General features: G+C 36.9%; 1 protein-coding gene across 2 annotated transcripts; it reads right to left on the minus strand.

Annotated features, from left to right (window-relative positions):
* On the minus strand, positions 1–27,041 carry RAB11FIP2 (RAB11 family interacting protein 2). 2 transcript variants are annotated; one of them, XM_026050499.1, is made up of 5 exons: positions 26,689–27,041; positions 15,451–15,893; positions 14,269–14,731; positions 3,977–4,022; positions 1–297 (listed from the first exon to the last, which is right to left on the minus strand). In XM_026050499.1, exons 1-5 carry the CDS (start codon positions 27,039–27,041, stop codon positions 70–72), a joined length of 1,533 nt encoding a protein of 510 aa, XP_025906284.1. In that variant the 3' UTR covers positions 1–69. The 2 variants fall into 2 exon arrangements, with proteins under 2 accessions (XP_025906284.1, XP_025906285.1); XM_026050500.1 differs by lacking the exon at positions 1–297 and adding an exon at positions 3,697–3,849.
* Positions 27,042–27,193: the final 152 nt, after the last annotated feature.

Here is a 27,193-nt window from a genome sequence, read left to right on the forward strand (position 1 = left end):
AAAAGCAGTCCAAATGTTTTGTTTTCCTTCCATTAACACATTCAGCAGAAACTACCAGCAAGTATCATCTTAGCTTTTGGAAAATTTGCCAGCTTTTCGAGAAGGTTCATATGGCACTCTGAGAATACTAGGCGTTTCTTCCATTACTCGTACGAGAAGATTATCAATGTAATCCTCAAGTTCACGAATATGGGTGTCCTTCTTCTTAAGTTGCTCTTTATGTTTCACGAGCTCCTGCAAAATCTCTTCATAAGTAAGATTACGGTATCCTGCAGAGGCATCAAAAGGATTTCCTTCCTACAAATAAGTTAAAAAAAAAATAAGAGCACCATCAAATTTTATTAAGTAGTTCACTATTCTGAGCAGGTTGACAGATTATTGCCTTTCATATAGTTCTTATGTAGACTGCTTGAGTTAATCAAATTTTCTTTGACTATATCTCTATGTCTGCTAGAGCTTTTCCCTCCAACAACCCTAAAAGAGAGAATTCACATGCWGACAGGGCTGCCCAGTTTGAAATAAGTATCTAAAACGATCATCTCAGAAAAAGAGAAAACTTTCTCATAAAGAAACATGCACATTTAATGTGCATGTGAGCATTAAGCCCCAAAACAGCTAGCAAATTCATCTTGAAAACGTTAAGATTACCTATGTGGTAACCTTAATTGAAGCAGAAAACAGGAAGAGCCCAGAGAATTCAAGCTCTATCATAGCTTTCCTGAAGTGCCACCTTTTGAGAATACTAAGCAAACCATTTACCAAGCTTTAAATGACATCAGTCCTCATCTGTCTTTTATATGCCATTTTTAGTCATCAGTGCAAGCAAACTTCCAAGCCTTGTCTTCAGAATCATTCATTATAACTTTCTATTTTATATTTCAAGTGAAGATCTTTCCTTCTTGCTATCTGTAAAGCAGGTAGAGCCAAATTAAGTAGCAGGGGAAATTAAGTCTTTTCTATAATGAATTCTGATGAATCAATAGATAAAGGATTTATCAGAAATGAAAACTTTAGTCCATATAATAAAGGGCAACTTACAGTCCAAAACATTATAAACTTGTGAGTTGTATTTTCTCTCAAGAAGAAATCGTGCTGACCTTAAGTAACCAGACTATAAATATTTGGAAATGTGTAATTGACCAAAAAAAATGTGAGAATTKGTTTATAAAAGTATTAGCACTGTAACTGAAATATTTTTGAGATATGGAACCTCTAGCTAAGCAAAATAATATAATCTCTCAAATCCCAAACCTCCAACATGACAGACTATGAACTCAGCACAGCTTTTTGTTTACAGTTGAACCTAGTCATTAAAATTGATAAAGCACCGAGTCATTAAAATTGAAAAAGCAAGCCCAGCCTGGATCCCATCACAGGATAAACTCATATGCAAGTGTTTGGCTTCATTCATTTCTTTCAGTACACATCAATATTTACACATTGGCCTAAATCTAATCATTAAAATATGCAAGTGGCCCAAGCTTTCAAATAAAGGTAATAAACAGGGATGATGCACTGCAAATAGGCTGAAGCATCACAGAACTACCAGCCTTTTTCCATCAGTTATATTCTGACAGCAGGTCTTGAAAATATGCTTTTTAAAATAATTTCTCACTACATTTGAGATATGCCATAATCATCCACATGTATTTAGTCGTTAGTAACAATCTCACATGAACAAGTTGGACTATTTTAAGTGATAATTCCCACTTTCTAAAAATGCCCAATGAAATTTATAAACTGGTTTTAATTTAATTAATTTCCAATGAATGTAAAAGATAAAATAGCTTTACTCTATGGTCATTGTACATACAGTGAATCTTCTTCTATAAGAGGGGAGTAAAAACTTCTCCTTACAGTACTAAACTTTTTTATGCATTGGGAAAAACATTATATAAGATATTATATAAGCTTTCATATCTAAAAATAAAGGTTTGCTTAATTTTCTGATTTGGCAGAGGCACAGAAACTAAAATGATTTTTAAAAAATTATTATATAAAATGTATTAGAAAAATGGGTGCAATACATATGTTTTAAAGCTGTTTTGTTATATGCATGCTCCGTACAGAACTTTCTGGGAATAAYCTACTGCATTAAATAAAATTCTAGATATATGTTCTCAGTACTTAGAAACAAGTACTGCTAAAGGTAGGAGATATTAAATGTTCAGTTTGAAAAAGCAAGGGAGACATTAAGGAACAACCATATCCTTATAAAACAGCTACAAAAATTTTAATATAAAACATTAATCTTACAATGCACTGCTAAGAAGAAAGACCCTAAGCAACAGGCTATGTAAAGAATGGTTGTCTCTCAGCTGCATAATATTACTGGGCTACCAACTGACATCCCGAGGAAATGGAGGAAACGAAGTAAGATAAAATGAAGGCCTGGCAATCTATGATCATCTCTTTATTGTTCTAATGAGGAATTTTGCCCTGGGAATATCATCTAAGTTTCTTGCACGTCTTTTGTCCTACTCGCTTCATCTTCCTTCCAGTTCTTAATTAGGCCTTAAAGAGCTCGTGCTGCCCTTTCAACTGGCTACTGCTCCCACTTAAACACTGCTTGCAGAGACAGGTGTTGGCACCAGAGTAGAAGACATAAAAACATAATTACTAAATGTGATGCACAAGGAAGAAATATAATAACTTGGTGAGGGCTATTACTGCAGAATCTAATATAAATTACTTCAAACACCTTAGAAAGTAATCTTGAATGTTAAAAAAAAATCAAATAGATTCATTCAAAACTATGGGTGAAAGACACAGTTTCTTCTGCTTCTAATTGTATTTCGTATTAAATGAGCACCACCTTATAATCCTGCAACTGACATTTAGGATAGTTGATATTCCAAAAGAAAAATCATCAAGGATTTCTTTTATCACCTTTAAATCCTTTCAATGAAACAATTCACATCTTATTCCTTAAAAGAATTACAGGGATGCTTTTACCAGCAATAAATTACATGATTTGCAGTAGTACATTTGCAAGCGCACAGAAACTGTAATTATGGTTACTTTGCAGACAATAGATGCTAAGTTAAATCATTTTTTTGATGTTGTTTTTTGTCAGAGATTAAGTAACCGCCTCGTAGAATTCAGTTTACTATCTGATCAAAGGCGGCCTTCATATACCCTGACATCTCCCACCAGTTTCTTACATTATAGAAACTTGGGAGTTTATAACAACATCAAATGTTATTACCAGTCATTTACATAAAAGAGCATAAAACAAAAAATACAACCTCTTACTGGCTTGTGCAACTTATTTGCTGCATGTTTTAAAAAYTGAAAACAAACACACTTTTAAAGATTTGATCTATTTGGAGAACAAATTCTAGTARGGCCGCGTTTTATTTCAAGTAAAGAAACTGTGGACTTCTTTTTTCTCAYTTTCTTTCTTAGTACACAATTTATTCTAGGTGCTTTTAGAATCAAAATGATACTCTAAATAATAAACTATTTTCTCATTTGCAGCATTTTTGCATTATTCATATTCAACACTTATTATTTGCATTGTGAATCTTGTCATATATAAGTTCATTACTTCCCTTTTGACTAGAAAAATCCTCAAGTCTCCAACCACAGTGATGGGAAACACCTGCTAGTTCAACCAATCTATCACAGGTAAGTGCAGAACTATCCACCTGACTCACTTCTCTGGATTTACCTGCAATGCCTCAAAGCAAATGYGTTTCTTTTTAGATCGCAGACAGATCTCTGACGTAGAGGGGTGAAAAATAATACCAGTAGTTACTGAAATATTTTACACTGAGTGTAAAAGGCTGTCTTGTTCCAGTCTTAAGTCTCCAAGCAACATTTTTTTATTACATTTTCTAGAAATATCTATTGAAGAGGACACAAAGAAACATTTCCTCATAAGAGGACAAAAAAAATAATAGCTTAAACACTTCATGTCAATACCAATTAGGTGGCATTGACTGAATGCTTTCCACAACGCTTCCGAACTCACCATCGTTTTCCTGAGATCCTCAATGCCAGAAGGATTCGTATTAAAACTGTGGGAGAAACAAAAAAAACAAGCAAACATTACCAACATATACTTATCTGATAGAATACCTTAATACTTTTTTAGGTAAATAGTTAGGTATATGAATTCATACATTTTCTTGACTTGTTGAACTTACGAAATGTAGGACAATACTCAAAGTTAAAAGAAATTGTCACATACYCTTTGTTTACAGTTTTTATTATTTTTCATCTTGTTCTTGTCAAGTTCTTGTCTTTAGACAAAACCTACAATACTTACCATACGTTTTCACGGCAATTGCGACAAATTCTAGTGAAATCTCCAAGTTAAAGCAGAGCTGAAAAGCTGACTCATATTAACAGTATTTGTTTTATATTTGAGTAAATAAACTATTATTTTACAGACCTAGTGATTATCCCAAATATGCAGAAGGCGAAGGTAAGAATTTTTTCTTACCTTACCTGAATTTATAAATCATATATTTCACAGTGTAAATATTCTCTTTTTTTAAGTTAAAAAGTAGGGAATCATTTGCTTAAAAAAAAAAATCCAGCAAACCATCTGCAAGACTGAGGTTATTAAATACAGATTGGATTACACGACCACTCACAACTAGAAATAAAAAGGTGTCTGATGAGRCAAGTTCTGGCTAATTCCCATTATACCTGCTTGTAACAGTGATCTCAAGCATTTTGCCTCGTTTGCTAGAGAAAAGTTTTGAATGAGGGGCCTCTTTCATCGGGTATTGTCTGAAAAGCTGAAGGCAGGAACCTGCCCTCACAGTCTGCCTTTTAGTTTCACACTGATGTGTCAAACACATGATGAACTTGCTTCATTCATGGCTGCCTTTTGTGATGGGAGTACAAAAAAAATGAGTGAACTGAACTGGATCGAATTAGCTTGGTGAAAACCAAGAATGTCTCTATTTAACAAAGTGTGGCGTTAATTTGGGCTATCTTTCTTTAGGGACTGTTTCCTCATGTTAGACAAGATATAGAATAATACAGCCTGACTGCTCAACTGAGCGAGTTTCTGAAAGGTTAAGAAAGCAAGAGCTTTTATTGCACTCAATGACTTGATAGTTTCTGTGAAATAAGGTTTGGGACTCTTTTTCATAAAGGCAGCTTAAAAGAAAAGCACCAGTCCAACAACTGAAAGTCACATTAGAAATACACATCAGTGAGAATACGGACTATTTCTTTTTTCAACTGAAAAAAAAGAGGTATTCGGAGGTATTCATTTCTGGAATAGTGGGGACTTTATAACTGCAGTTACAAAACAGCCTGTCTGGGTATTCCACATGCTGCAACTCGAAGGAACATGCAAAAGAAAAAAAAAAAAAGAAAAAAAATTACTTAAAAAAATAACCAGTGGAATCCCAAAGCCAATAACGCTGTCACTCGTATTTTAAGATATGTGGAGAACATATAGCTCCTCAGTTGAGCAGGAAGAAGCAGGTGCTCAGAGACCGTATATAACTTTTTAAAATCAGGTTGTCTACTGCCGAGCTTGGGAGCTCCAGGGTCCCATGGAGCCTCGCAGGGTTTCCTGGCAGCTCTTGCAGCCCGAGGTGAGCGTGAGGAGTTGCAGACTCCCACAGCTGAACCTATAACTCATGGCCTGAGAACCCCGTAATGCCCTTAAAGAACACACTGTAAAATTATGAATGCATGCAGTTGGGAGTTTAGTATTGAAGCTAATCAGAGATTTTATGTTTGATTTTACMTTTCATCGCAATAAGACACCCTTGAAGTGAACATCTTGGTTGCTCATAGTAACGTAACACAGAAAACACATCTCCACGATTACAGAACACGTATCGAGCAGGGATCATAAACCTCCTCCAAACATCCATTTTCTTAAATTTCTAGCATTGTTCTGAAGTAATTATATACATATAAAAAAAGATTTTTTTACTCTGTTACAACCACAATACACAGCCTGCTTGTAAGACGTAGGGTCCTGCCCCTACTTTTTCTCAGGGTTCGATAAACCGGCAGCGAGGTTTTGCTGTGGCAAAAACACAGTTACACTTTAGTAAAAAGTTTTCAGCTTGTTTTCTTTCCTCAGGTACTCCCAAACAAAATTGCTCAATTTACAAGTCAAAAAAAAAAAAGGTTCATTTTCCATCAAATGGACTCTTTGCCAATTCACCCTCGAAACAAAGTAAAAGGCATCACCATTAACATTGTCACCTTGGGCATAACTTAGGCTGCACCTGATTCCTGCCTGCTGTGCTGCACCATCAGCAAATCCAGCATCTCCTCTTCGTGCTCTAGGCAGAGAACCATCTTGGGAAGCCACAAAAGCATCAGTTAAATGTAGTTATGRCTGAATTTCTACTGCTTTCTTATTGGATATAACTTTCACCATAAAAAAGAAGTTATTTTCATTAATTAAATATGTTCTTGAGAACTACATGAAGCTCTTCTTCTGTAACACTGTTTTTTTATGATTTTTTTAAGTATTTACATCAGTTCATGAGCGTATGCCACTTGCGTAGAAACTTTAACATGGTAAGAACAAAGTAGAGAGAGTAGCTCCAGAAACAGGCTGGCCACAAYTGCTAAGCACAGGCTGAGAACTGGGGCTGGAACTTACAGAGCTCCAATTTGGTAAAGCTGCTTTGAGTGTCTCTAACATCTATTYTAAAAATTATCTTAAGTTTAGGTTCTATGACAAGCTCAAATTTATGACAGGGTCATGTAATTTTGTCCTTTGAAGTTTAATGGTAGTTAAAAATTCAAACATTGGGTCTAGTGGCTGCTTAAATATTTAGTTTCTAAATGCCCAGAGATTAAAACATTGTTTAAAAAATCTTGCCTATAAGTGATTTAAACATTTTACTGCCTGAACCATTTGCTCTGACAACATAATAAATGGGAATCAAACTTTTTCAATTGTGCTGTATAGAAACCATATTTTCTTAAGGAGAAAAAGCTTTTACTTATCTTTTGTTACTCATATTATTTAGACAATCATTGTAATGTATACTACTGGAAATTAAAACTAGGATATTATTCACACTAATCTTTACTATTCAAAATATTGAAATCTACACATAACCATTACATGAAACTGTTCAGGGTGAGCTTTCAGGTTTTTTACTTTAATAYGGACTGTCTGTGTGCAGGTAATTAGCAAAGCTCTCCATGTTCATTTTGCTAACCTTAGAGTTTAAASATTACTTCTATCCCTCCTCTTTGGTCTTTGAACCAATTATTATTTCATTGGTTACATATTTTTCTTTGGATTTTATCAACACGTATCAAAGCCTGGAAATATTAAGATGCAGTTTTAGCTATTACCAATGTTCTAGAAAAAACAAGAGAAATGAATAAAACCAGATACAGCTGATGAAATTCAGAAATGGAGCTTTCCATAGGATATTATTAGCCTGCTGTGTCTGGCTGTGCAGCCATCACTTTATACTCTGAGAAGGAATGACTGTCATGCCTGGCAGTGATGCAAGTACAGTGCAAGTATATTACCATCTATTTCCCAATCAAGATTCTGGGTAACATCTCTTAAGACACTTCACTATATTCATTCTCCTGCTGTCAAGCCATATTCCAAGGTCTTCTGGAGTTTGCATAACTCCAGGACACAAAAAGAGTATTATTTTTTGCTGGTATCACTCTGTTTTCTTCAATTTAGTATCAACTCTCAGCCAAGAGTTAACAATTTGGCCCCAAGTCTCAAACTTTGAACATAAGACACATTCTTATGAAAAATCATTTGTTCTCAATCTACATATTCGTTTGCATGGATTCCTAAAATGATCTGTCATGATTATACTCCTGCATTGCACTGGCGCCCTCAAAGGCAACAGGCTGTTCCATGGCCTGATAATGGAGTTACCACCTCCGAATTCAGTGCTGGATAATGGTCCTGAACAAAATGCACTTTAGGAAAACRACGATTTCCCTTGGGCACTCTGAAACTACACTGCTTTGCCTGAGAAAAGGCAACCAAGAAATACATATTTTGAAAGAACGCCTTGCTGTACTTGTTCTAAATGCTTGAAAAAAACAGAAGGCAGAGGGCATGATCTGTTATTTTCTTGAACCTCATACAGTCATTACATCTGTGTAAAGAAACTGAAAAGTAGGCACAATTGCCAAGGTGGATCCCTAACTTGTGCACATTTATCAACTGCTTGATATTGAAAAGAGAGAGGAATTTGGTTCCTACTGGGTGCCTGATTCTAAGGTGTCTAATACCACTGGAGACAGATCATGGGAACTGGAGGCACCCAGGGCTGCAGTTACGAGCCTGAATTACACAATGGTTAGTCCTCTCCTTCAAAAAAAAAAAAAAAAACCCCATAAATATCTTTAAATAATGGGAATTTTACTTGCATACCGCCAGGCACACCAATCATGCAAATGCAATTACTATTCAGAGCTAAAGAAGCATTTTAAACTCACACCTGAGCTAACACAGTGCACTCAGCTGAACTTTAACTTTCTGGAGAAACAGAAGAAACATCAACAACTTTATATGAAAAGCAATATTTTTAAGAATTTAAATATTTCTCACTTTTTTTTTTTTTTTTGGCACGTGTATACCAAACTAAGAAATCTGGTACTGAACATAATGTTCTATGGCTAAACAACTATTGAGGTTTTATCCTCAAGAGACTACTAACAATCATTTATGCCACTATATTGAAGGTTGTGCCAGTACTTCCACTAAAAGGTGGTATTTTTAGGAGTAACTGACTCAAAAAAACCCTAACAAAACTAAATTAAAAGTTTGAGAATAATTCTTCAACTATTTAAAAACAGCTCTAGTTCTTAATAGGAAGAGACAGAATTTTATCAATTTTAGATACTTCCTGCATTCATTAATAATGAAATTGCATATAATTATTTAAAACTTTTATTTAAGCAAATGGAAGAGCCAGTGCATTCCTCCTTGCACATGGCTCATACATACGTTCAGGAAAGATTCCTGAAATCTTGCTGCTTTGTATGCACCAGCATACAATGCAAACTTGAAAAAATCTTGTCATACAGCAAGATCAATTTTTGAAAAAGGMTTTTATAAAACACACAACTAATTGGGGGAAAAAGAGAGTGATTATTGATGAAGAATTTCATCAATATTCAATGCAAAGTCAAGAACAAGTATTTCTAAAATATCTTTCTGGGAGTCAATTGCTCTAACCTGCCACAACAATGACCAAAGCAGTGTGATCATGACATGTAGCAAAAATTATTTTCATATTTCCTCAGAACAGCATTTTGCTTTGGGAATTACCTTCTTTTAAGAACATGGTATCTACAAACTGCCTCTAATGACACAGCGCTAGACTTTCTAAATTGATGAGATACCTTGCAAGGCTCATAGCATGGGAATGCTATTTAAAAAGTGTTTGCTTTGTATATGTGTATGCATATGTGCACATGCATATATATTTACATATCTACATGCATATACATTGTGTGGAGGAATATATATAYACACACACACACACAGTTACACACACATATATAAATGTTTCTTAGAAGATTCATAGGCACCTGTCAATTCAATTTTGAATTTTCCAGATCCAGAATTTGATCAGACTAGTAACAACCTGTCAGCTTTAAATATTGGACTATTTGTTTCCCTGTGTCCAGTGCCTAAGATCTTGTTAATTACCTAAACTCTCTTTCTGTAGGTCTTGTTAATTACCCGTCTCCTGTCTCAGAGGACCTTGTTAATAACTTGTACTATCTCTCTAAAAAGGTCCTAATAACACATTAAAATTAAAGATGCTTTTCTTTTAGCACCTGTCAAATGGTGTAAATTGAGAAATTTTCACATCAGTTTATTAGCCTACTGTAGTGTATTTTCCTAAACACAAACAATTTCAGAGAAATCATGTATAAAGGTTTGGTCATTTCACAAAGAATTCTTATTTACCAGGAGCACTGTCAACCTATTTAATTGTGCTTGATACAAAATCCATGTGGCTACTGACTGCAAATTAACCTCTTGAGAGCCACGACAATTAACAAAAGTAATTATAAGAATGATTGCATTTAAGAAAATATTGGTTAAAAGTTTCAAAGCAGTGTATTTGTAAGTCTGAAGACAAACCTCGTTATTGCTAAAGAATGACTTGACATTCTAAATCATATTGTGCGCTTAATAATTCTACATTGGCTATATGACATGGATCCTTTGGAAATCATGTATTTTGTAACACCTACAAAAACACATTTTTTTTCTGTYTCTATGAGACTAGAAAATGTTTTAGAAGTCAAGAAGATAGCTCAATTCTGTCATGTAAATTTATCCCAGACAATAAAACAACATCTTAACACACATAGTACAGTAGCTATAAAGCCCTTAATAAAAACTTATTGATACATATAGTGTTTAGAAGAGGTAACTGAGTATCATCCCTATTATACAGAGGACGGAACTAGAGCAGGAAACCAAGGTCACAGAACATGTGTCTGCCCATCTTTTTTTTTTTTTTTTTTCTCCCCCAGGATTCTTACTAAGTCTTTCTAAGTAAAATAACCATAAATCATGATTTTCAWWTAACTCTCGCATACTTCTTGCTTTTAGGGAAAAATCCTGTAAGTTTTGTTAAACAACTGCTAATTTCCCTTTATCAGTATCTGGGAAACACAAAGGAAGTATATTAATTAAAAGAGTGAAAATAAGYAACTAACAGCAATTATTGACAGCAGTTCTTGGCCATATGAATGCAGCCAGTTGGCTCTTCTTAAAGATTGACTGGGTTAAGGGCTCTTGGTCAGCAATTCAGCCAGCCAACTGTCAGTGATACTATTATCAACCGCTGCTCTGCAAATCATTATTGCTTAGTCAAGAATATCAAACAAAATTAATTAGCATGGACTCTAAGTGTGACCCAAAGCTCACCAAAACCACTGGAAAAGATTCCCACCAACTTTAAAGACTTTGGAGTCGGCCCACGGAGAATTTACTCTTTCTTTTACAAAGGGAGAACGGAGAAAAGCCCTCTCTCTCTGAGATTCTCACCTCTGCATGAAACTAAAAACATCTCACGCTGCCTTTTACATGAATAAAGATTTGAAGGTATTCCAAAAACCTGGAGGAAAACAGTAGAGTACATCATCATAAACCCAAATCTTTATTTTCTAATCAATTAAAATCACTGGTCGAGAAGTCTGATAAATTAACTGCAAGTTCTGTAAACAATATAAAAAGTAAAGTGTGAATACCACATTTGAGTCAGAAAATTTGGCAATAATACATGGGCAAAGATATCCATTTTGGCAAAAGCAGTAGCTTTAACCACAACAGTTTATGAAATTTGAACAAAAAGAAAGAGAAATCAAACTCTTGTAAACCAAACAAGCTGAAGTGGGCTAGGGAAAACTCCTTCCCAAACAAGTTCCCCCAGGGATTGCCCCTCATGGGGCATCCTGCAGCTTCTGAAGCATCTGGTTCTAACTAGACAGGATACTGTAATGAATGGGCTTATTGGTCTGAATTTAGGAAAGCAATTTCCTATTTAAAGTTATTTCATGAGGTATTCACTGTGTACAGATAATGGAATCAAACAAAAAAAAAAGGCATAACTATATAGCTAGCAGAGGAAACCAGCTATAAATATTTCTCCCTCATGGGGAGAAACAGAACTTCTTACCTGTGTATGAAAATATGACTTCATCCTCTTATTTATTTCCAGTCATCTTGGATCCTTTACTTTCTACTACTCCTAAACATTGGAAGAATTTCCCCCCACAAAGTCAAGGGCTTTGGCCACCAGCATCATCTAATTACGGTGCCAACACGTGTGCCCCACGTTTCCAGTTTGTCCCTCTGTTACAACTTGYCCCACGGCGCGTGGGGGACAGGGCTGCACGTGTGTGGCTCTGCTGTGGCAGAGCAGGGCCCAGGCCCCAGGACTCTCCCTCAGCTGCTGCCTGCACCACTGGGCAGCGTAGAGCAGCAGAAGCGAATCCAGAGCAGAACTAACTGGTCCTGGACATCAGGAATGGGCTACACTGACCAGGACACCCGCTCCGTGCACGCGGCAGGGCTGGGGATCCTTGGCACTTGGGTCTTGTCTCAAAGACCCAATGTCCACTTGTGCCTACAGGAGGATAACGTGGAGATTCACCTCCAAAGCAAGCTCCTCATCCACCCTAAACCACTATTTTTAACAAGCTTTATTGTTCTGTCTGTAATTAAGAAGGTGTTACCTACTTGAAGATGCTGTCCAGCAAAAAGAAAGGGCTTAGTATGTTCAGTAAATAAAATGCAACTCCAAATCTAAATTCTCTGTGTATGCTTTCTGCATACTGAATTTGTTGCTCAACCTCATTTATCTTGTGCCACAGATTTATACAATTCTTTCTTCACAGTATTACTAATTCTCAAAATTAAAAAATGGATTCTATTCAACATGTCCTCCACAGATAAAAGGTAAACTTAAACTGTAAACTTATTAAATATGCACATTTTGTATTAGTCTCTACTTCAAAAGAAAATCATTGTGTAAGATATATATGAAAGAAAGTGAACTTATTTTTTAAAAGTTTTCATGGACCATAATAGTGGCGCATACAAAAATAGARAGCAAACAACTTTAAATATTGAACAATAGCTATTATTCCATAATAGCTGTCTTATAATAAACAGTATGACCTCTTCTATTTTTGGCTTTTAGAAAATAATATAATAGATATTTGTCTTATCAAAAGTATATGTCTACATAAAAGTCAAGAATGTGTAAAAGAGACTTGTACAAAGAGAAGGAATGAACAACTAGAGTCCTCCTAAGCAGGCACTGTGATGAGCTTTTTAATTACAAAATAAAGGGAAGAAAAGTCTATAATGATCACTGTTGAAGATATATATTTATCAAGATATGTTGCATTCAAGAACTTTAAAAGATTTCACTACTTATATCTAACAACTGCCTGAATATATTCTTCACTTTAAACAATAAATGCTATAAAATTTGAAGTTATTTAAATTACTCCTGCTTAAATTAGCTTATTTAAATGAAAGTTTAACTTCTTAAAAACCAAACTACATCCTAACCTTACTCTAATCTAGAAAAATCCATAATTAAGTAAACAATATTCTAAGGGTTTGGCTGTAGACATACACATTATTTATGACAGTGGAACTGACCTGACTTACAGAAAACACTAAAAAAAACACACACAAAAAAATTCATTGAAGTCTACAGGRGAATCTACTAAATGCCTCTTTTCTACAGTTAGTAGGGGGATTTTGCTCCATTTCAMTTTATGTAACTAATTCAAGATTAGTGCTGTTGAGAAAGGGAATGAATAAACCAATRTAACTCATGAAATTAAAATGAATCATTACCTTTTTTTAAAAAAAACAGGCTATTAAACAATTTCTAGCATTAACATACAGAAAAAGTAAGAATTCAAATGAATAAAAGTTAAACTATGTAATTGCTGAAACATTTTCCTATGGGGTATGCAGTACAGATGGTATGTTCATTTATTCATGCACATGTATATGAGATATATTTTCCTATCTAATAAATAAATAAATAAACCAAACTGAAGGATGCACTTTATTTTTAAAGGAAAACAAGTAAACTGTTGATAGGCAAACAAAGATGAACCTGGCTTATTTAGATSAAAGTTTATCAGCCCCTACAACTCCATTCACATCGTTTAGCACATAGAATTTCTGTCTTATGCAAGGGCTTGAATTCATAGGAATTCAGAAAAGCTGCAGGGAGCCAAATGAATTCAAACATGTGAAGTGCCCATGTGGGTGCTCTCATTTGGAAATAAATGGTGTTCAGTTCTTATGGTTTAATACACATAATCTAAACCCAAATTTTCTCAAGTGGTGACATTCACAGTGTATAATGTGTTTTCATTACTTTTTCTTTATCCTTTTATTTATTCTGCTTCTGCTTCCTCAAGTTCCCTTCTAAAATCTTGCCCTCGAATTAGGCAGTGTAATAATTAGCAAGAGCGTAATAATTAGCAAGAAGCGTTCAAAGACAGGATTTTAGAAACCTGTTCTGAAGCATGAGCAAGGTCTTCCAAAAGCCCAAGCAATTCAGAACGCTCCTCAGTACATATTAGCAATATAAATGCAACTCCAAAATGACTCCCAATATAAAATGTAACTTCAAAACTATATAAGTTCATAATTTTTACTTAGAATCTGACAAGTAATTACATAAACATATATATAAAGCACAGACTGTGTTCCTCAACACTTCTCATTTTCATTTATATAACATGTTCAAGATATCAGATCACAATACAGTAAAAACCTACCTTGAAGATGGCAACATGCTTGTAGGCTTGAAGTTTGTCATAAACGGATTAGTTGACTCATAATCAAAACTCTCCTGATGAGTTTCACCAAATGCACTAGGTGATTTCAAATCAGTAGAACTGTCTGATCCCCCATTGCTAAGTTTATCTGACCTCCTGCTATCTTTCTTCCCAGTCACTCTTTCAAAAAGGCTAACTTTCTCTTTTTTCTCTTTTTTAATTTCTTTTTTGATTTCAACAGGCTTGGAAAAAAAACTTATGTTTTGATCCCACGCTGCCGGGCTTTCTTCAAAGGGGTTCTTCTGTCGTGGCAGTGTGGCAAATTTCTGGGGTAGAGAAGCACTCACGTTGGTAAATGGGTCATTTTGTGCTTCAAGTGCAGTTTCATCAACTGTGCTGTCAGGCTGGTTCATTTTAGAAGTATCAACACTTAATGTCCTTCTGTGAGGAGATTTTAGGCTCCCTGCAAACAATCTGTCATTAGTATATAGGCAATGAGATATTATACCATCATTTATGACATGCAGAGAACTTCATTTTGTTTCATTTTAAAAAGCTTCGTTTTAGCTCAGGTCTAGATGGTTCGCAGTAGAATCTCAGTTCAAAACACAGAATAACTAACCAATTTTATAAAAAATGAGCAGCCATGACTATAGTTAAGAAAAGTTTAACGAAGCAACATTCACAACTGTAAACTTCTCTTCTGTGTCAAAACTAGGTATTATTGAGAAGAAAGCTGTGGCTGGAGTGGCGTTTAAGAAAAAGACAGTAGTCTATTGGTGCATGATCACTTTGAGCAATGGAAACTTTGCAGATTTTCCTATACATTGGATCTAATACTTTGATGATAGTTTTCAATATTTTAAAGTAGATTCTTCTTTTCACAAGACAAGCTACTTTCACCCAGAATTCCATCTATGCAATGGCCCATTATAACATACACTCAAATGAGAACGTAAGAAAACTGATAATTTATCATAGAATATGACCAGCTACCATGCTCTGAAATTGCATTTAGCATTTACAGCCAAATAATGGAGGTGGAAGTATTAGGTCATCCTTAACTTCTCAGTCTTATAGTTATTTCACAAACTAAAGAAAAAGATGCTTGAATCTTGTCACACTTATAGTAATGAACTGTAATTATAATGGCTAAAATTAAGCAGCTAGTGCTTCACTTACCACCTTCATCAACCGAACCAAACGATTCCAGTTGGCGCTTGAAAACATGTGGGTAGCCAACCGTGCCGGCCTTCATCTTTTCCAAAGAGATGTGTGGTCCTGTTAGATCTGACATGGAGTGAGCTGACGACAGGCGCTGAGGTCCCAGCAGGAAAGGCTTTTTTGGTTTGGATTTCATTTGCACTTCACTCCCGTAAACCTCTGGGTTTGCATCGGGTGTGTGGGTGCTCGGAATGATCGCAGAGGAGGTATCCGAAAACGTCCCGTCGTTCTTTCGCCCCTTCATTTTGTCTTTCAGTTTGGCGAAAGGGGATTTGGTTTTGTCCTTCATTGACAAATCAAACATACTCGCTGTCATGTTATTCCTCATGAACTGAATATTGACCTTTATTTCTCCTCTGTCTTTAGTTCTCTTTCCTTGCTTGGACTCTAGGCTAAACCACCTTAAAGGAGAAAAAGAGMAAGTCACGTTGTGTTTTCTAGAAGCTAGACATTAAACTATTATGTTATTTATCACTGTATCCATCTTGCTATTAAAACTCAAAAACATGAAAACCGAATTCCACTACTAAAAATATAACATTCCTATTGAAAAACCTGTCTTCTTTTGTGTTTGAAACAATTAATAAATGAATAAGCAAAAGCTTTTTGCTGTGTTCTCTCGTTTCAAGGACCAAAGTCGATTCGGTGGAAGCATTTCAAACTTCATCACATTTAAAGAGCTCGCATCTGCTTACAAAGCAGAATTTCCATCTAACATTAATTATGAATATAAATGAATTTTATTTTGCCATTTAAAAGTACTGATATAKTCCAAGTGGCCTTTACTTAGCAGTGATGTATACTACCTGGATGTATATYGCATGACAAATACTTCACCCAGTTACCTTCTCTCCTTTGATTTTGCTTAGGTTTATACATCAGCAAACATTTTTCCTCCCCCCCTTTTTTTTTGCARGCCACCAGTAGCCTGAAATGGCCCTTCACTCCATACATGGGAGAGCAAAGGTGTCATCATCTGTTTCAAAAAACCAAGTGTCCTTCTTGGACAGGCCAATAAAGGCTTCTTCTTCATCATTATCATCATCATTATCTTCATCATCATCCATATTTTACCCCTTCCCTATAGTTCTCTGCATGTACATATCACCAATGGTCTCCTTTCAGAAGGGGCACGTGGGCATATTCAAATACAGATCTGACTACTTTCACATTTTCTCTAAACCCATCTGACTACTTTCACATCTTCTCTATTGCCATTTTTTATCTTTTTGCAGGACTTGAATTTTCTAACACTTCTCCCACCATATGACAAGTACCATAGGACTTAATTCACTGTTAAATAAATAAAACAAATACACTTCCCAAGCTCATTAAAAACCTTCAGGGAAGAGAAGACAAATCACCTTAAAACACTCTTTTACCCGTGTAGTGATGATGCTACAGCCAYGAGTCCTAGAAAAGTGTACAAATCCTTCCCAAATGTTAAAAAATAAACTACTAATTTACCTTATAGACAAATATACCCATATATATACATAAAATATGTATTTATAACTCCATGCTTGCATCAGCTGGCTCAAGAGAAAGTTCAATTTTGGGGTGTTAGCAACCCCTCAGTTACTGTCTCACTGTCCTACCCCATAGTGGAGTGTGAGGAGAAATGTGTGCACCTCTGCCAACGTAGAGCAGAGCCTTATCAGGACGGGATAACTTTTGAACCGGAGACTAAAAAGTGAACTTGCCTARCAGCACAGCTGTGAAATTGATTATGCAGCGGTACATACATTATTCAACACTGTCAAATACACAAAATAAGGTCAAAAAAGGAGAAAAATAGCCCTCAATTTCCTTTTAGATTTCATAAATATTTCTAAAGGTGACAGCTGAAATCAGGTTTGCAGGCAGAGATACCATTTTTTGAGTTGACAGAACACCCCTAAAGGTGACTTGCCAAAGAAATAATAAAGAGGAAAGAGTATTATGACTTTTTTGTTGCTTTGTTATGTCCAAAAGATTTTATATACCATACTAAAACAAAATAATAATAAAAAAAAGAAATCCTCTGTCCTAACACAGGACAATGTGGATCCARAGGAGCCGATCTTTAAGTAAAAAAATATAGGACAATTAAACCTTTAGGAAGGAAGTTTTTTTTCAGTCCGTGAGATAACTCCATACCTATATATGTTAAACACTCACGCAAATAATGAAGTATTTTAACTCCATAAAAAATGGACATCATTTTCCTTTTTTCGTTAATAAGATTTCCTTTCCAGATTACTGATTCCAGCAACTCTTTAATTCATCTACAGAGTATTTAATGAAAACATAAACAACAGAAGCCCATCTATTTATTACACAGCTGTAAGAGMGAGCAAGAGAACAGAAAATGCAAAGAAAGAACAACACCACAACCACAACAAGCAAAGCTTTGCCAATAAACCTGCATGAGACGCAGGCCATATATTTTCAATTAAAATAGACTTTGCTTGTTCAAGAAAAAGCACCCTGAAACTGAGAAAAAGTCCTTGCCACGGTTGGTTAGATAGTCACTAAAATTAACAGGAGATGTTGTTTGTATTCACAGCGAGAGAAGGAGCACACGTTTACGGACCACACAGCAAACCTGGTGTTTGAAGACGTTTAATGGACAGAGAGACCCCAAGTCCTTTRGAGGACCTCACTCGGGATTCAAACTTAATGGCTCAGTGTAAAGATGCATTTTCTCCTTCTAACTCTCCTTCCTTGCACGTCTTGACATTAATATTGTATCTGATAAGATTCATGAATTTTGGTATGTTTGCAGTTAGCAATCACTGAAACTTTAAATCGCTGTATGATACTGCTAACCCGTTCTAGAACAGCATCAAGATATGTATTCTTAAGCTTCTGCTGTATGAAAGGAAATTTTTCCTTTAGAATCAACAGGATTATAGACATTGGAAGGAAACTTTTCCTTTGAAAACAATGTAATTGATATTCTTATTATGAATTAACAAGTATTCCMTGTTGCTATCAGTATTCAACTGCTAATGGCATCTCTATGAAGGAGAATTTCAACACACAACCAGTGCATGGCCTTTGCAGCTGGTACTTTTTCAGAATAGACTTTGAAGAACCTTTTACTAAAAAGAAATTCAGCTGGAAAAGCAAGCAGAGAAGATATTCCCACTTGAATAAGATAACAGGATCCCACCAGGGACTGGATCTCATACCTATTGGGACCAGGATCAACACCACTACTGATTCCAAAGGAATTTCATCATAAACTTTTTATTCCAGCAAAATTCCTCTGGACTTCAGTGGAATTTCTGCTTGAATAATGACTGCTGGATCAGATCTTTGTATAAAACACATATATTTAATTTTATAGGAATTTCACGGAGGTTTTTTGTTACCTTGGAGAGTTTATCTCGTTTTAGTTGTAATGAAGGTTCCATATGCTTCAGCTCGTAACAGCAGAATATGAGAAGCAGACTCGGTTCATGATTTTGTTCTAATTCAAAGGCAAATAATTATTTTTTTTAAAGCAGATGAGAATAAATGCAAACAGAAAAAAAGTCTTGTGTGGAGCTGTACATGAATGAGCAACCGAGTCTGTAAATGTTTCTCATTATAATCTGCTTCTACAACATATGGGCGTGAGCAGCAAATAGAGAAACAGCATTGTATATAATATAAAAAAAGAATTGGAAAATAAAGTCCACTGTTTTCAGATAACAACATTTTGGCCCTAGAATACTAAATTCCACTCTACCACTGCCAATTTTCAAAATTGTAATGCATTATAAAAGTCAATAAAACTTGCTATTTTGGTTTTGTTTACAGTACTTTTAGCCACAATAAATGCTCCATTTGTCAGGCTGCCATGAGCTTATTCTATAGAAAAAGCCTGTACAAAACAGGAAAATAGCCAATAACATACACGAACAAAACAGGGTGGCTTTTATGAGAGCAGATGCCCTTTTATTTAATAACCAAATATTACATCCAGTCTTGCAGACAGTCTTTATTTAAACAGACCTTGTACAAAGTCTGGCAAATTTTCTCAACTTCAAAGAAAGCCCTGTTGCCTTCTGAATCACATTCACGCTTCTTGCTCTCACCTTCAAATGTTCTGTAGGACAACGGCCTCCAAACACCCTCTAATTCCTGTGTTTCTSCTATGGTTTCCATCAGAACAGTTCCTGCTTCTCTTTCTCACACGCTTTTGAGGGCTGTGTTAATGGGCTTCCTCTCTCTCGCAGAGGGTTCTGATCGTTTTTATTTTGGAAGTATTATATTGCCATTCTATCCTGTGACTTTTTTCTCTCTTTTTTTTTTTTTTTTTTAAATACACTCACAGAGATCAAGACACAAGGCTGAAGCTGAATAGGAAAMGTCCTGCTGGGAGCCAACCCATATAAAAACATCCTCCATAAGAAGGGTATTTTGTAATAGTGAAGAAATTACTTAAACTATGATTAAGCATGGGCAGGGGGACTTCCTCTTTTTCTGAGAAAGAAAGTAGCAATTTCTTGCATAACACTGAAATAAAACACACCATTTTAACAGTGTCAAACCCTTCACCTTGACAAAGATAGAGGAGTTTAAAAAAACACTGAACTCGGGTACCACTAGTGAGCAAGTTATCAAACTCWGGCTTCCTTCTCCATCTATCTGGCTCATATTTTCATCAGGATTTCTTCAGCTGTTCTTTTTCTTCCCCTTTTTTCTGGTTTCCTTTCCAAGTCCCTTTTGCTTATCTTTACTCATCACATTATGCACTCCATGCTGCAGTCAGGAAATATTTTGAAACCGCGACCTTGTTTTTCTTCTCAGAGCACACGCTGTTGTCACGATGCCTTCATCTCAAAGCTGCCCTAGGGGCTGACAGCTCCAAGGYGCAGCCCTCTCTCCAGTTGCAGAAGTTTCACTCAAAATACTCCTCACCATAAGACTAACACTATGGTAAGAAAAATCATTATGTGCTCTTAATTATACACCTACAACTCTAATACCTCCAGAACCGCTGGGATGTTCATCTATCTATTTTAAGAGGAATTAGAGCCTTCTAGCTGGAAAAATGAACCTGTAAAGGAAAGAGGGATTTCTGATTTGGTTTTCCTTCCACTACCCAGCATGGTAATYACTAAAGGAATTTTCCCACATGGCGCCTTACTTCTCAGCTCTCCAGAACTACCTCTTTCAGATTACTTATRTTCTGGTTAGGGATGCTGAAAATATTTACTACACCAAAATCTCACTAATTTGGCATAGCCCGTGGGTAAAAATGAAACCTAAACCTCAGAACTGCCCATTTAACATCTTCCTTAGCAGCAAATGCACTTTAAAACATGCAGAAGTTTGTTTCGTGATAAATCATTCACATAGAAGAGACCGCCCCCAAAGCTGTTAAGCAGAAAATTCAGGAAAGGGGTAGAGGACAGACCACATAGTGTATGAAGGGAAATGAAGAAGGGAATGAATTAAATATTAAAATAAGTGATGACATTCAGAAAGATGAATACTATTAATTTCTGGAATTTAAATGAAAGGAGACACAAGAAACAGAGTTCAGAAATAAATATTACAGAGCAACACTGTAACACCCCAAAACATATGGGAACTGACACATATCACACCAGCCTCAAAGGTTTGCTAACAGCAACTGGAATCAAAGTAAYTAAATTGCCCTTAGTTTATATTATTGATTATTTGGGGTAAAGATTACGTGTGAAAACTTTTATTTTAGAACTGAAATAGCCAAATGAGAAATAAGGGCCGTTCAGCTATTTCTGTTGTGTGCCTGTGTGCACACATGTGTGTCCATRCACTTGGGTGTGCAGAAAATAAAGCATGGAAGAAGTTTGGTGCAGATGGCACTCTGGTTCTGAGKCAGAATATCTGCTTGCTTTCGTTGCCCAGTCGTAAATGCTGGGAATATTATTAGATCCTTTTGGAATATACTGCTGTAATCCCATTCAGCTACTCCTGGGCTCCACTTTCTGGCTTCCCCTGAAGCACAAGCGCCCATAACCACCTTTCCTTTTTGTTCCCACTACTAACTTTCCTTCCTGTTTTTCATTCATTGAAGGAGCCATGCAAGAAAGCTGTGAACATCCTTAACATTTCTAAGCCTTTCAGAAATTTCATCCTTACTACACATTTAAGGACAGCTTTCAGGAAAGCAGGTTTTTTCCTCTTACTCCACACCGCAACATTTTGATGATTTCTTTTACGGCGAGACATTTCAACAACTAAACTCTGAAATGCACTTTAGCACCTTAAATTTAAGACGCACAATGTGTAAATAGTGTTTATATTTTATTATGCTTTGTATAATTGTTTTATAAAAGGCTCAGGTTGCTAACAAGCACTGGCTCCATGGCAATCATGCTGTCTATTTACTGGTAGTTGGTTTTGCTTGTGCAGAATTCAAGGTGCATCTGAAGACACCTACTTGAGAGCCTGTCTCCTGCTCACACTGCTGCCAAGGAACTCGCATCATTTTGGAGGAAGTCACAGAATTTCCATCCTTCAGGAAGCTTGGAATTAATAAAGAAGAAGCGCCTATCAAGGGGTACCAACTGAGGTCAACTTTTCTCTTTTTCTTTTTTGTTATGATAAGTTATTTGTGATTATCTTATATGACTGCTGGAAGCAGAAGAAAAGCACCTTAGATAAGGCCAAGATACTTTTACTGGATTATATTCAGGTAAATAATTTTTGTCAGTGGTCCTTGAATTTGGAGGGAGTGAGATAATAAAGAAACCAGGGAAAAGGGAAATTAAGTCACAAATAAAAAAACTCCTCAAAAAAATTCAATAAGAAATAATAACTGAACCAAAGAAATAAACCTTCAAGTTTTAACATTCCAGGGTTGCATCTTAAATCAGATCTCCAGGAAAGGTAATAAAGCAATGGACAATAAATAGTGTGGAATCAGAGAATAACAAGAACCAAGTGAATGCCAGTGAAATAAGTAACATCAGAAAATCCATTCTTGTATTGCTGCATTTGTTCATTTAGAACACAAGCAAAAAAAATAAACATGGACATTAAGAAAAATTACCAAAAAGACATTAAGAAACATTACTAAAAAATTAATTTACTGTAGTAAATTAAATAGCAAATGGACATTTTTTATTCCATGATAATTTGAAATTTTTATATTTTATGTTACGCTTTGCCAGATCTTCAGCAGTATTAAGGCTAAGATAAACTCTAATTGACTAGAAATCACAATAACAGCATATCTGATCAACAACATTGATCATGCTGATTGCTCTTCATGTAAATGTAAAAAGCAAAAGCAGAAGAGCTGTGCTTACTTTGCAATGGAAGACCAAAAAAAAAACCCAATAAAACCAATTATCAAGGATATATGATGCTAAAAACAAACAAATAAACAAACACCCCTGGATTTTATTATAAAAATAAAACCACAGTGSAAATCTGAGAAGACTTATGCTAAGTATGCGTCCAACAAAACAGTGTTCTCTGAGCTTTTCAATCACCTGCAAAAAGCTCTGCAGTATCTCTTAGCATCTGGAGCCTGAACAGCAGAACGGATCAATACTCTCATTTTCATCTCTGGAGACAAGAACTTGAGTAGGAATAAAGAGAAATAAGGCCATTTCTGGCTCTATGGAGTCAGCAGAGCCAGGGCTTTGCAGGGCTCCAGCTGCGTGACGGGCACTCGTGCACCGGGACAGCGCGAGCTCAAAGGAGCGCCCTGCAGATGCTCCGGCTGCGGGTCCCGCGGAGACCCAGAACGGGACCCTCTGAGCCACATCTGGATCTAGCTGCTCCAGGAATTTTCACTTTTATGGATGTGAAGAATCATCGGTTTCAGAGGGAAAGAGAAAGGAGCCTGCATGTGCGTGCAGAGTATTTTCGCTATGAGGCTACATTAAATATACCGCTTTCTTCCTCTAAAGCTGGTGCCAGAGGAAGTTTAGTAGAGCACAAATCCTATTATCAGGCCTCTGCTTGAAAACTTTATTTCAGGGAACGTATTTTTAACGAACAAACAAACAAAAAAGTGTGTTTAACRTGTCACAAGTAAGAACAAAAAACTAATGTAAAAAAGGATTATTTTTCTCTAGCATGTTTTTGAAGCTGCAACAAAATTGTAAATATATTTCTTCCGAATTAGAAAACGAGGAAAAAAAAAACACCCCAAAAAACTAAATGTCACACACTCCACAGTTTTCCTAAGAATTTTAAATCAGCTGGTAGCCTTCACTTCTCATACCTCTTYACTAAAAAAGCACTAGGGAATTGCTGACAGGGTTCAGCATTGTGTAGAATATTAAATATCTTTTTTGCAATACCCTAGTGACTCTTGAGTCTGTCTCTTACTGCACCATATGTACAGCTGTGTTGGAAAGAGGAAGCTATTAAATATATTAAAAAGTAGAAATATTACCAATAGACACTTCATCAAATAACTGGATCTCATTTATCCCCAAACAAAGCAAGAAATGTTAAGGTTACATCAACATAAGAAAATAACTCTGGATTTAATAACACCACAAGCCTGTTGAACATATTTGAAAGTAAAAACATTGCTTAATAAAACAGATTAGTGTTCTTGAAACAATGAATACAGCCTTCGAGCATCAGAATTCTTTGGTAATAAAGACATTGGACTCGGTCTTGAAAGGCACAGGCTATCTCAGTTCCCACACTGCAGTCACAGCTAAATGGTCTTCAGGTCCAAAATCATTACATTTAGTCTATGGCAAACTTAGGATTCAAAAGAATGTATCAAAAGGATTTAATTAAAAGGAAAAAAAAATCGAGCAAACGCATTGGCCTGAGAACACAGTTGGGTATATATTCCTAAAGGTTTGCCCTCCTCTCACATGCACGTATAAATATTGTATCCACACGTCGTCAACTAACGTTTAAAGAAAACAACAACACACGTGCACTGCATGAGGACATAAAGGCAGACGACCACATTAACTTTTCAAAACTCAAAGACTCAGAATTATTTTTTCAGAAGAACTTAGAGGCACCTTTTTCTAGGTTTCTAGGCATCAAAAGACCCTGTGAGAACTAGATTTTCAATARTTTTCTCTTGAAGGAATTTAAATGAGCACGGAGTGAATACGAGCTGCCAAAGCCCCACTACCTGCCTACCTGCACATAGGCACGACTTCCACAAGGATGGCTGTTGGGCCCTAGAACCCCAAGACCCATCAATTTTTAATAAGATTTGCAGATTTAAATACTCCATTAACTTCTGAAAACAGGCCTGGGGCTGTTTGGAAAATGTTCCCCCCGGACCTCCCTTCTGAAGTCTCGCTCGCAGGCAGCGGAGCCTCCGCACGGAGCCCAGGAATTGCAGAGGGAAGCGGAGTCTAGGGAAGCAGAGCTGCACTTCTACATGGGAAGCAGCACGGCAGGATGTCCTCTTTCAAACTCAAGAAGGAATGACACAGTAAAGAACACGTAAAGTCAAGGCTATTGCAGCTTCAAATAAAGGAATACTGGAAATACTTGAAAGTGTAATCAGCTCTCCCAAAGACAATGTTAATTATGTCAGTTAATTTTTGCAATAATCTTGTGACATTCCAACACTGTTTTCAGTGAAGTGATACAAAAAGGGATGGTTCCATAAAAAAAGTGCCTTTTTTGATGTTTTGGGGTTTTTTAATCACAACGATGCTCGAATAAGTTACATTTTTTCTGCCAGTTTATGGGTCTCTCCCTACTTGGTTTCTGGATTTAGTATCATTTTACAGCACTCATTGACTTTTCTGCAGACTAGATGGATCTATAAACTAAACCAGTTGCCTACCAAGTTGCAAAATAAGTATTTCTAATCATCAATGGTAATTTAGATGTATGTCTGAAGAGCAATGAACCCTCTTGAATCCAATGTGAGCAGAAATGAAGACCATAAGGCTACAGGCATTACCATACTGCAGAGAGACTACTGGGTTGCTTTGTCCTTAAGAAGAYGGGCAATCTTTGATCTGCAACCCTAGTTAACCGCTGCGCATCAACAGAACTGGGTTTTTCAGATGGTGTCTGCAGAAACAGCAGTGTGGTCCAGGCTCTGATCAACAAGACATGGCTGGTGTTGCCATCACCATTAGTGTCTCCAACTGTCTGCCCTGATGCTCTGCTTCCCAGCAGGGTCAGCAAGGATAAAATGCACCAGCATCTTCATCACGTCACTGCAGCCTCACACAAACCCACCATCGCTTACAGTTTTGGCAGAAATATGAGATCTGCCAGCAGTTGTATGTCGTTGCTTAGGGATAAGCAGCTTTGAGCTCTCCACACTGTTCTTGTATCGCTTCTTCAGGACAAGTATAAAAAAAAAAATGGGGATAATACGAATAGCGTAGGGACACAGGTGTAATATGAACATATGTCAAGCTAGAGAGATGCTTTGTACTGCTCCTACACAGTTTATTCCCATATACTGATATGTGATATCCTTGTGCAACCATGTCCACAAGAGAGATTATACAAGTGTCTTTACTCTAATTGAAAACTAGATCTACCTCACCCCAAAGTTAGATACATCTACACACAGCCTAATAAACTGCCATGAGGATTACACTTTTAACTTTCTCTTTGCATTCTCATGTCAGAGCGTGCTGGCAAATCACAATTTTATTTGACAAAAGACCACACAGGTGGTGATGGAGGCTCCTATAATAGCAAATTTTTTTCTTCAGTCTTCTTTTCTTCAGAGGCCTGTGCACAGCAGCTTGCAGGATCCGGGCCTAAGCCTGAGCAGGATCAGAAAAGCATCATATAAGGGTATAAGCTTTCACTCAGTCACTAAGCTGTAAATAAAAATTGTTAATACATTTGCTTGCAGCAATTGAAGAAAAACAATTTTAGAGAAAATGACACCAAGCTTCATGAGATACAGAGTTCAGACCGGGGTTTGAGCTGAATGTGGATACAGCACCAGGCAGAATGACAAAATCATTAAGAGAAAACACATAGCAACGAGACCATGCTGCAAATACTCATTTCTGCAAAAAAYGTTGGTATTTACTGTTGGTGTCCTCCTCTGCACAGGCCAACCACGGTGACTACAGGAAGCTTCTCTTTGGAGGAGTCAGTCCCCAAGACCAAACCTGCTAATGTCAGGGACTGGGGCACATCAGAGCAGCACCCTATTTTCATATCAGAGCACTTTGACATTACAGTTCTCATTATAAAAAAAAAAAAAAAAWRAKGARSAACAATTATAATGGAAAAGCAGCTGTCACTTACTCCGTTTTCCTCCTTTGCTTGTCCTCGAAGACATCATTGAGGCTTATTGCCACCTGTCCCAAAAACTTGTCCAGCCCCACRAGCGAGCGGTGCATGACCAGCAGGTAGAGCACGTATTTCTCGGGGTTCTCCTGCATGAGCAAGCCGGGCAGCTCGAAGGAGGCCTCCTCCTTCCACACGGGCTCCAGGGTCTTCTCGGCCACCGAGGTGGAGTACTTCTCCTTGCCCAGCTGGATGATGGTGTAGGCGTCGTTGGTGCCGCCCTTGCCCTTGGCCTTGAGCCCGCGGGCTTGCAGCACCGTCACCTGCACGTGCGTGGGGAACCACTTCTGCGCTTGCTCCGCCAGCAGCATGGCGGAGGGGCTCGCGGGGGGCCCCGGCCGCCCCCCAAAGCCACCACACGGAGAGCGGGGCGCCCCGCGCCGCCGCACCGAGAGCGGGGAGCCCCTAGCGCCCCGCGCCCCGCGCCCGCCGCCCCATGGCGCCGCGCCGCCTCAGTGCGAGC

Source organism: Nothoprocta perdicaria, unplaced genomic scaffold (genome assembly GCF_003342845.1).
Source record: "Nothoprocta perdicaria isolate Ctin4 unplaced genomic scaffold, notPer1 scaffold_7, whole genome shotgun sequence".
In the NCBI taxonomy this organism is placed as follows: Eukaryota; Metazoa; Chordata; class Aves; order Tinamiformes; family Tinamidae; genus Nothoprocta; species Nothoprocta perdicaria.